Source organism: Anopheles stephensi, unplaced genomic scaffold (assembly GCF_013141755.1).
Source record: "Anopheles stephensi strain Indian unplaced genomic scaffold, UCI_ANSTEP_V1.0 ucontig94, whole genome shotgun sequence".
In the NCBI taxonomy this organism is placed as follows: Eukaryota; Metazoa; Arthropoda; class Insecta; order Diptera; family Culicidae; genus Anopheles; species Anopheles stephensi.
Window position 1 is genome coordinate 203,793 of NW_023405465.1, and position 11,196 is coordinate 214,988.

At 45.4% G+C, this 11,196-nt stretch overlaps 1 protein-coding gene across 1 annotated transcript; it reads right to left on the reverse strand.

The window, feature by feature from the left end:
* Window positions 1-350: 350 nt before the first annotated feature.
* On the reverse strand, window positions 351-10,288 carry LOC118517331 (the record flags this gene model as incomplete). The annotated part of the gene is made up of 4 exons (XM_036063313.1): window positions 351-645; window positions 717-2,522; window positions 7,113-7,127; window positions 9,812-10,288. Coding segments are annotated over 3 exons (2,156 nt in total), but the record flags the coding sequence as incomplete, so codon positions are not given.
* Window positions 10,289-11,196: the final 908 nt, after the last annotated feature.

Below are 11,196 nucleotides of genomic sequence, written 5' to 3' on the forward strand. Positions count from 1 at the left end.
AGGTAAAAAAGCAATAAAAATAGTTGAGCTTATGGGAAAAAATTAAATACAAGTCCCAGGCACCGAGAAAGAACCGACCGGAGGAAACAGTAAGGTTAGTGAAGCAAATATGTTAGCACAAGTTATTTAAAAACTAGTTAACTACTAAACTAGTTAATTACCTTCACAGCTTCCAATAGTATATATTGTATATATTACCTTTTTCAGTTTGGGTTTTTAGTAGATCTTGGCAGAAGAAGACATATTACTTACCAATAGATGGAACCTTCTTACCTCGACAATCCTTTCAAGCAAGAGTCTCCCAAGCGCCCAACTAAACAAGGCTACTAAAAAATGGCAACAATTCTGTCTATATCTTCACAGCTTTAGTACAATTTATTGATGATGCAAACGATTCAATCAACGGTGCAGATACTGTCACATTCGCTTCAAATCTCTGACATGGTTTGTTTCCTAAGCTCTCGCGATCTCTCGCGATCGTTTGAGAGATTGCATTTGGGGCAAAAATTATTTCCTACAGTCCCGACGATTCCCGTCCGGATGAATCCGGGGTTTTCTTCAGCTGTGTTTGTCTGCTTCTTACGATGACTCAAAATAAAAAAATCGCAGTCGGGATCAGGTGACTCAACGCTACACTAATTTAAACTGGAAGAAACACATTAATCAACCAACAGGCTCGTCACGAAGTTCGTCGTGTAAATGCAGCGTATAGTTACCCTAAAATCAAGCTGAGTATTGCAGTGTCCGGTAGCAAGTCCCATCCCCCATTTAGCTCAGCTTCGGGATGGCGCACTCCAGAAAACGAGACCTCCGCCAATGGTTGACTCCCCGAACGAAAAGGTCCACCGCTCGCCTGCCTTACGTGTTGAAGATGGTGGTAAACGACACGCTAAACTCGCCGGGATGTTGTCCGGACACGTACACCTTCGACACGGCACTAGTGGCCGTAGGCGAGGGTGCAATCGTTGGTGGTACCGGTGCAACGACGGGCAGCGTTGGCTCAATGGCGGACAGTAGACGGTTCTGTCGTTCTCGCTCTTCCAGCAGTGGCAGCAGCAGACTCAACTTGTTGGACAAATCATCTGCCGGGTTCGTGGTGGGCTGAATGCGAATCGTTGAAGTCGTCGGAATGGTAAGTGTTTCGGTAATGAACGATGTTATCACCGTGCTGGTGACGTCACTTTCGTACACAGTCGTTAAGATTTCGCGTCCCTGGAACGTAACCGGCAGTACGATCGATTTCGTCTGCGTGATCGTTTCGACCACCTCCTTCACGTGCGTCTTGTAATCGGTGGCCGTCGTCACCACGACCTGGTAGCGGTTCGGGTCGGGCAGGAATTCGGTCGGTCGCGGGATAAAGTTAGGCTCTTGCGGTACGCCCAGATTTCCGAGCAGCAGCTGGGAAAGCAAGATATTGGCCAACGGAGCGTTCGACAGTACCGAGTTAGGATCGGCCGGTTTGCCCTTGGTTTGTACGAACGGCGTCGCCTCGTAGATGGTGGTCGAGATGGTGGCCGAATATGCGGTGGAGCGGCCGCGGAAGGTGTTCTGCGACACCGAGATCGTGGTGGTAGGTGTCGAGCTGAGAATGAACTTGGTGATCTCGAACAGACCATCGTTGTTGAAGGACGTTATCTCCTTGTTGAGCACGTGCACGGGCAGTCCGTTGGGACCTTGCGTGAGCGAGAAGCAGGACGTACAGATCTCCTCAATGCTCGTTGTGGTCGTCTTGATCAAGCTGATCTCCGTCTTGGAGTTGGCAACCACCGATACGGTTGTGTCCGTCGGCAGGAAGAACGTTACCGTCAGGGCGGCCGTACTCGGTTGAATGTTGGAGCTACCGAGACTGACCGTCTTCCGACGCCAATCCTGTGTCGAGGGAGTAGCCTGCCCAAACCGATTCCAGTTCCGACCCGGCTCCTCATCCTTGTACGCGCCCCGTGACGTTCCTCCCCGGCGTGAGTTGCTGCTCGGTCGCGTAGGAGCCTTATTGTACGCGGACAGCGTAAACGTTGGCCGGCGACTGTTGGCATTGTAAACGTTGGGTTTGTAGGCCAGCGATTTGAGCGTATTACGATTGCGCGATCGTGCCGCATTCCGGGCAAGTGTCGTTTGGGTCGTGGTGGCACGCGGCCTGCTCGGTTTGACCGGTTCGTTCGCGGCGATGCGACTCTTCGACAGCAACCGATACTCGGAGTAGTTGTCGCGCAGGTTTTTGTTCAACCGGGGCGTTGTCGGATAGTCGACATAATCGTCCGACGTGTAGTACCGTGCATCTACCCGATTGGTGATCGTGGGTGTGTCCCGGTACGTCACCCGACCACGGCGTGACGTGCGGTTATTGATCGCTTGACGCTTCACTCGCCCAGCACCGTCTTCTTCGGACTGTTCCGCGGATGCTTTAACCGCTTCCTGGCGCAACCGTATTTCGTTCGTAATTTCGCTCAGCACACTCAGCTCCGGATCGTCCTCGAAATCTTCATCCAGCGCGTTCAAATCAAGCAACTCGCCCGAATCGCGTGCTGGCATCGGCATATAGACGAATATCAGCACGTTTTACACAATTTCGTAGTGCAAAATGGTAGTACAGAAGAGATGGAGAGAGAAGAGAAGAAGAGAAAAAAGAGAAAAGAAACACATAATTAGGCTAGCGATGACGACCACCCGGCAGGCTACAGTGCAGGTTGTGTATGTTGTGTAGTGGGCGTTGGATGGTTTTTTTTTGCGGTCAAGTCCGTGTGTCCGTGCAGGCGCTATTGGGAAGGTGATGCAGACAAATTGCAGTCAGTGTTACAGGGTCAGTAGGGTTCGGTCAATACACCTTTTAAAACAACATGTATAACAGCCGTCTTCCTCCGGTCGGGGTTTTGGAAGGTAGGGAAAATTCATAACAACCAGTATTAATAACAAAACTCCCAAACATAAATGCTTGCCCCCGTGTCCAGGTGACTGTACAGATGAGTAGGTTAATTCCGTTTGCACGTACAGGAAGAAAGAAGGTGGTGGTTGTGGGGATGAAGGGTGTAGAGTAATGTGTTAGGGTAGTGTTTGTGTGTGTGAGTGAATAACCATTTTATAACATACAGGTAAAAGGAATGGAGAGGACAATAATGTAAGGGAATTTATCGACATGCGTACATATCTGTTGGACTATTATACACAAATAAGGGTGTTTCTAAGACTATGAGAGGACATCAGTTAAGTTAGGCAAGAGTGCTAAGACAACTGGTAGCTCTATAGACAAGTGTCCTACAAACGTATAACAGATTCTACATATACTAGGCTACCGATTACTAAAATTGTTTAATATTGATAGGAAAATTATAACTGTTTTTACTTTCTTTTAATGTAACTTTTAGTGAAGATTTCTCTAGTTTAAGTATGTTTTTTTTTTAAATTAAAAGTTGAATCGTATAAGAACAGAGCTTCGATACTAAGTGGATATGAGGACCAATTATTCTTCGAAATTCTGAGAGATCTTCTGTTCTTCACACTGCATATACCAATTGTAGGATTGGTGAACATCGGAAAACATCTTAAAATTTTCATAGAAATATTCACCCAATATGTAAGGTAGAAATTGTTGAACCATAAATAATTATATGACTTATAAATTCTATAAAACAGACTTTAAAACACTCGTTGATGTACTAGATAAGCATAAAAGTTTGATAAAAATTTATATCGCTATAATCGCCAAGCTTATGTAAACCTCCAGAAGAATTATTGAAATTAAAATGACGGCACCAAACCAACTCGTGGCCTATGTAAGATATGAAGATGAAGATACTTCGAATAGGCCTTAATTTTTATTCGTAAATTGATATCATACAAATGACTATAATTCGATAATCGGTGTCCGATAAAGACCCACATATCGTAAATTGATATCATACAAATGACTATAATTCGATAATCGGTGTCCGATAAAGACCCACATTATCACGAGGTGACCGAGAGTTTATTTTATCACAGACCACACAGACAACTCACAGGCTTGGCACAGTACTCATCAGACCCCATTAAGTACCGTCCGCCCAGTCTTAGCTCCGTCCTTGAACTTGACGACCTACCGAGTTTCCTTCCTGATGGCACAACCGCTCGCACCAAACGGCACAGAAACGGAAGAGGAAACTGGCCGACTTAAATAGACGCTGGGAAAAACTGGTACTCAAACCGGCGCCGTAAGGGCTTGTGTGATAAACGAGTCAAAGGAATGGTACCCGATAATACCCCAGCCGTACTTCACACCAGTCAAGACGATTGCTTTCCCACCGTCCACTCGGCATTAAACGGCGTAAGCCGAGAGCTTCTCAGGTCCGGTTCGCCGGTTCCAGTCCGGACGACCTTTACGCGCGTCAGATTCCAAACATCTCACGGTGGGTCCACCACGCACTACACCTCCGTGTGCCCTGGGGGCTAATTGGCACGGAATGATAATTGTGCTCTTTTATCGCTTGCCCAGTGCTCTCTTGCAAATGGATCATCTCGGCACAGCACAGCAGAAGGCGTCAACACGCGGGGTGCAGATGTCTATCATCATCAGCAGCAGCAGCAGCGTGTGGTCCACTGAGCCGGATCGAACGGCAGGAAAGGTCCGTCTTCCCTTTCCTCACCCGGCCGACTAATTTGACACAAAATGTCAAGGACGAATTTTCTGTTTGATTTACTGCCCACCGGGGCGGGAGATGAGAGATGTGCGGAAGATGTGTGTTTGTCTTTAGAATCGAATTAGATTGTCTTCACGCATCACTCCGGTAGGTAGGTAGGTTACCTTCTGTGATAGCTTCTGCGAGGACACTCTGTCCATGGCATTGGACATTGCTAGTTGAGCAGTGATTTCAAGAGGAGCCATTGTTTGCATGTGGTATTTCCGGCTAGAAATGCTGTTAAAAACACAGCGTTGTAAAGGTTCGTAATGAAGTCATCCTTGAATAATTAGCCTCATGGGAAACGTGATCGTATGTGCTCTTGACGATCAAAATTAAACATCGATGACATTTCATTACAGATAAACACATAGTGTATAAGAGAGTGGAATACTTTAAAAATTTTGAATCAGGTTGACCGTTACAAATTTGAAATTCAAATTTAAAAAAAAACAACGTTTAATAAACGTAGAGCAAAAATTTTTCTGTTGGTGAATTTTATTACAAAATACCCTTCGCTTTACTCTTCCAAACGATTACACAAGCTAATAAGACCTAATTAACATTAAGCTTTATGGGGTAATCACTAGAAACTATTTTATTACCCGGATCTTTTGCAAATTATAAGTTGTGGTGAAGATAACAAGTAACTCTTGAAACACTTTAAACCCTATCTTAAGTACGGTTATGATGGTCAGCTTCTAATATGGCGCCCCATTTTTAAGACGATTCGGTCAAGTGAATGTAAAATCTTGACCGCTTGATTATCCAAATTGATAGCTGCCTTCAAACGGAGCACACTTTCTTACATAATTTATTCCACCCGACTAAAAGTGTTCCATTACAACAAAGTGTTATTAGCTTAAGTAGGAAATTGGCACCGTTTAAAGAAACTAGCTCGTTAGGCTTCAAAATATTGAGAAAATCACGCCATCTACAGGTGGCAGCATCTAACTAGAAGCCCCATTGTTATCTCGCTGCCAGATCATTCTCACCAGTGAGCTCACTGTGCTCCCTGGTCCAATCTGCCAGCTACGGTCCGTTCACTTGTGCCACCTAACAACTAGATGCCCCAATCATAACAATAAACAACAGTGGTGGACCATTATCAGGGCGCTCGAGCAATGTGCAAGGAAGCTGCACAGCAGATCAATGCCCAATTACCTTGGGCCACGAAGACGATTGCAGCCTCAGCCTTGGCTTCGTTTCTGCTCGCTTCGATTGCACCGAGAAGTATTCAAACGATGGCCCAACGTACGACGGCTCATGGCTTGTGTACCGTGCCGATGGTGGTTGGTTCAACTGCCAAAGAGACGATGGCTTAAAGGTTAATTACGGTTCTGTGGCTGATGTTTCGCAGCGTATGCGTGTGCCGTGATTCCGCCTTTTGCTCCCCGAAAATCTCCGGTTCGCGTGGGTGCGAACAGAAGCGATCTCATAATTCGATGTTGCACAGCACTCACGATCGCGATAGCCATTTTCGAAACATTGCTCGGCGCAAAAGCACATTACGATGATCACATGAAAGCGATATGCATAAAAGCGAAGTAGAAGTAGATCGTATGCAGAAGCCATCTTTCTTGAGGCTGGTGAGGAAAAGACACTGAATGCTTCCTTATGGTTTGATCGGTCGTTTGGGGAACGATCATAAAAATGAAGCCCTCGGAAAGGTTACATCGGACTTTCTTTGCTCGGTCTCCAAAAAAGGTGGACAAGCTTGCAAAGGTCCTCTACACAAGGACAAACTTATGTTATGTAAAAGCTGAAGTCATCCACAGTAAACGGAAAATAATAAGCAAGGTGAGTGAAAGAAAAATATCAAAATTAAAAACCCATCCAACCAAGAGATGGTCGGTCGCATCAGGGTGTATGGGTGGAAAGTAGTAATTTGGATATTTTTGTTGACGACAACTACTATTACGGTACGATTGATGCGACCAAATGATGGGTTACACTGCTGGTCTCGAGTGGCACTTGATCTTTTCGAGTGAATTCAGCATGACTACGCATGAGTGTCTCTTGGAAAAATTAAATGAAATGTCGCGCACAGCAGCAGCACTACAACAGTTGAGTGGGTAAGCTACACTTAATGCCGCTTTATAGCATACTTAACGACATAACGGCTATCCTTTGAAGATTCGATGAGGATGCTTGACCGATCTTGAGCCGGACATTGGTTTATGATTGGAATTTTGGGGCGGAAAATAAAACCGATCGTAAAAGGTTAAGAGAGAAATAGTTGTCTTGTACTTCAAAATAACGCGCAGAAAAGCTATCTTCTATATTAAGTTTTTTATGAAATATTTTTATGCTCTTGAATTTTTTTCAAAATAAATTCATGAGAAGCTGTGGAAAAACAAGATAACATCACTTAATTGTAATACTGCATAATGTTTAAAATTCAGTAAAATTAAACACATAATTGCATCATATTGGCTACAGAAGATTTTGGCTGGTACGTACCCGAGAGCTGAGATGCTGTAACGAAACAAGAGTAAGACAAACCATTAGACTCTAAATTACAGAACTTATCAGTTGAAAGAGGGTAGAAATTTGAAGGGAAAGGATATATAATTATCTCTTTTTAATTATTAGCTTCTTTGAGATTTTTTTATCGATCGTCCATCGACGTGCTTAATTGAATAGTAATTCATGCTTCCATTTAAAAAACACTCGCTTAAGCATTCCAACAAAACTCTACAAAGTAACCAAACCACCGATTGTAGATTCCAAAAAATGCATTAGTCCGTTGCACCCTGGTTGCATCGACCTGTGCCAACAAAGTATTGGAGCCACCAGTTTGCGTAACCGCTCATTAGTCCCTATCAGTCACCACTTATCTGCGATGTGTCTGCGCCCGGTGCGGTTCGAAAACTGTTTCACCCAACCAGCACCAGCGCCATGTTAGCATTGATTAGTTGTCAAACATTTCATCCATCAAATTAAGGTGCCACTGGAACGCAGGGAACAGAAATGGTCCCTTGCAGACACTCGAAACACCTCGTGCGCTACATTATGTCCTAAATTGAAAAGAATTTGCTAAGCTCTCCTTGGCACTCTCCTCGGCCAAATCATGGCTATCGGTTTCGTGGTTAGTGCAATTGACAAACGATGGACGGCTACTGGAGACTGTGCGAGACTAAGCCACAGCCGTAATGGTAGCTACAGTGCAAAAAATAGCTATAATTACCTTCGAACGATCGATCGATCGATCATTGGACGGAACGAATGAAAGCGACCGGGAACCGGGTAACGATAGCGCAAGAGCATTACAAGACCTTTGCCTTACGGTGTCGATAAATTAAGTCTAATCGAAAAAGCTTAACGACAGGAGCACATTGGGTAATGCTTTGTGAAAAAACGTCACGAGGCTTTCTCCCGTGTGCCGTGTGGCGTGCTCCTTTAAGGAGCATTGGAGGACAGCACAGTCCAAAGGCATTGCGGAAGTGCGCGTGGTACTTCCTGATTGTGGTTAAGATAATCTATTTAGGCTCTCCAAGTAAAGGGGTTCCAGTCGTTAGACAAATGGTTTGAAACGGCGATTTATATTTTAAGTTGAATTGCTTCTATAGAGGTGACTATAAATATGATAATTACTTGATAATTACTTCAACATTATTTAAAGCAATTCCAACATTACGGACACGAGATAAACAATTTAAATTGAAAAAAGACACCCATTCCGTAATATTTATTCATTTAAAAGCAACTTCATTCCCCTGCATGCATTATACTGGAATGCATTAATTAAATTCGAGCCGTGGTAATGGCAGTAACTTGCCATGCAAATCCGCAAACAAAACTAGGCCCAACATAATCAAACAGCTCACTTAATAATCGTCCTCAACCACCTGCCATTTCTTCCGGCTCGGGCCCCGAGTAGTTGAAAAACCCCGAGTCCGAAATAAACAGGTCCCCGTTTGAGGTTTCTTCCCGGTGACACTAGAGACGTAACCGATCGTTAGACCCAAGATCGTCTCATTTCCTGTTGATGTTTTAATTCACTCGGTGGACACCCTGTAGCACCATGTGTTGTGATGTCCAGCCATAGCTGGCCAGAGAAAGATTGGACCCATTGTGGACCGACAGACGGTTCCATTCAAATCGTGTCTTGATGATCATTTGCGAATCGGGGAAAAAAAAGGTTCAACATCACGGTGAAACTTTCACAACACACCACCATCATGCGGTGCTGTTGTTATCGGGTTGTCGTTATTCCGGTCCGTAGCTGGACCGGACAATCTCTTGGTCCAGGTTTCGATTCGACCGGGTGAAGACGTGGTCTTTGCATAACAAGCGTTGCAATCCAATTTTGCGTGAAGCTTCTCACATCATGATCGTGGGCCAGACATCCAATTTCGCATCTTTATCTTATCGACGCAGGTGTCACTTGAATCTCTTGGACGAAAGTAACAAACAAGCTAAAAGCCCAGATTTACCACCATTACGTATCAGGTTGATCATGATTTCCTGTTGCACTGGAGGACATTGGTTGCCGTCAATGACGAGTGCCGATGTGATACAGTTTCTGGGTAAAACAACGGCCCTGTTTGAATAGTATCAATCAGCACGATCACGATCGTAACGCTGAACCAGCTGATAGCCGATTTCATCGGTAGCCTAGACATTGAAGGTCTCTCCTATCGACAGCTGTATCCCTTTACAAACCATCAACATACACACACACACTAACTCTTTCTCTCTCTCTCTCTCCCTCTCTTTCTCTCCAGGTTTAGTTCTAAGTGGAAATGAAAAGTGTTTTGTGTAGCCCAACACCACCGTGTCACCGTGTCCTTCGCGCGAGCATGCAGCTGTCACTGCCGCCTACCGATGCTATCACGATCGCTTCGAAACGCCATTGCTCAGCAAATATTGTTTATGCGTTTTGCTCCTTCGAAGCGACAACCATTATGGGTCAAGATCGGAGCGAACAGGTAACTTTGCCACAACACACACACCACCAGAACCATAACCACAGAACCCGCCACAATGCCTTCCGGACATTCGAGAACTCGTGGAGTGAGTTGTTATTTTGTTAGAATGACTCCAGGTTAGACTTGCCAAGCACGCAACACGGACACGGGGGTTGGGTATCAACAAAGGGAGGGAGGGAAAGGAATAGCTTTGGAGGATTGCCGCATGCCTGCCCATAGGATAATTACCTCTCTGTCTGCTGTAGTACTTGTCGCGATAGAACGAATCCACGTGCTCGGATTCGCCCGACTGCAGTGACTCGATATCGTACCGATCATTATCGAACGATTCGCCCAAATCATCGTACTGGTCCAGCTCACGCTCCTCCCGATAATCTTCACCACCCGGCAACTCCTCATCATGGTACGCCTCGTCCGCCCCACTGCCATCCTCCTCCAGCTGTGTCCTGTTGTACTGTCGCCCGTTTCGCACATTGAACAGATCGTACCGGGAGCCACCATTATCGTTCGCGCCCGTTTGATTTTGCTGTCTCACATCGCGGACGGAGGCGAGCGGTGAGAAGGGCTTCGGAAGTATTTCCTCCACCGATGGCACGCGGATCTGTGGCTTGCGGCCCGGATGTAACCGCCGCTCCAGGTAACGCTGGAGGATCTTCTGGGTTATCAGGTTCTGTCGCTGGATTTCCAACACCTGTGGATCTATGTCTGTTGAGGGGTTGTTTTTTTTTGTTTGGACACGCGCATGTGTGTGGGTTTATGGGGGTGTGTGTGTGTGCAAGCAGGAAGTAGGAATGGTTGCGTTTTGCGGGTCCACGGTGGCAGAGGCGTATTCGGGTATTCGGCCAATAACGGTTCGGTTGTAAAAATTTTGAAGTTGGACAAGCAAGTAGCAGCAGACGAACGAAATCAATGTGATTTAAAGAAAAGAGAGACAAAAAAGAGAAATAAAGAGAGACAGAGAAAACATACGGAAATAGAGGGAAAAAGAGAGAGAGATGGTGTGTGAGAGCTCTGGAACCATTAGCGTTGTGTAACGACTAGGCCACTAGGCACTAGGCAAACGACCTCCCAACGTATACATCCTAAATATGGATTCCTGCCTGCGTTTAAGGGTGGTTTATCTAACGCCTATTGAATGGGTGTTAGGAGTGGCCCTCGATCGGTGTTGCGATGGTGGCGCTTCCTCTCGAGATACGACTGATCTGCGTAACATTGCACAAACCAAGGCGAGATCGAACGTTGGTTTTTAGGGATGCAAATGGAGAGTAAGATGGTTTCATAAATAAGCGATGAATGAATTGATTATTGTTTGGATACGCGCTTGCCGGTGGGATTTTGTTGGTCCAAGGGAAGATTTCCTGAGCGCAACAATGAGGTTAATGGTGAGCATGTGTTTCCTATTAAACGGGAAAGGTGTTCGAGCCAAGCCTCAAAACTGATCACGCCTTCGGTCATGTCACATGTGTCGTTACGAGAGCTTTCCTTAGGGTCTCTCGATGAGCAAACCATAGTTTGAACTATATCAAAATCTTGCCAAAAATCTATACCCACCCTGTATAGTATTCCCAAAAATACCTAAAATAAGAAGTCTTCACATCCAACGCAAGTCAAAC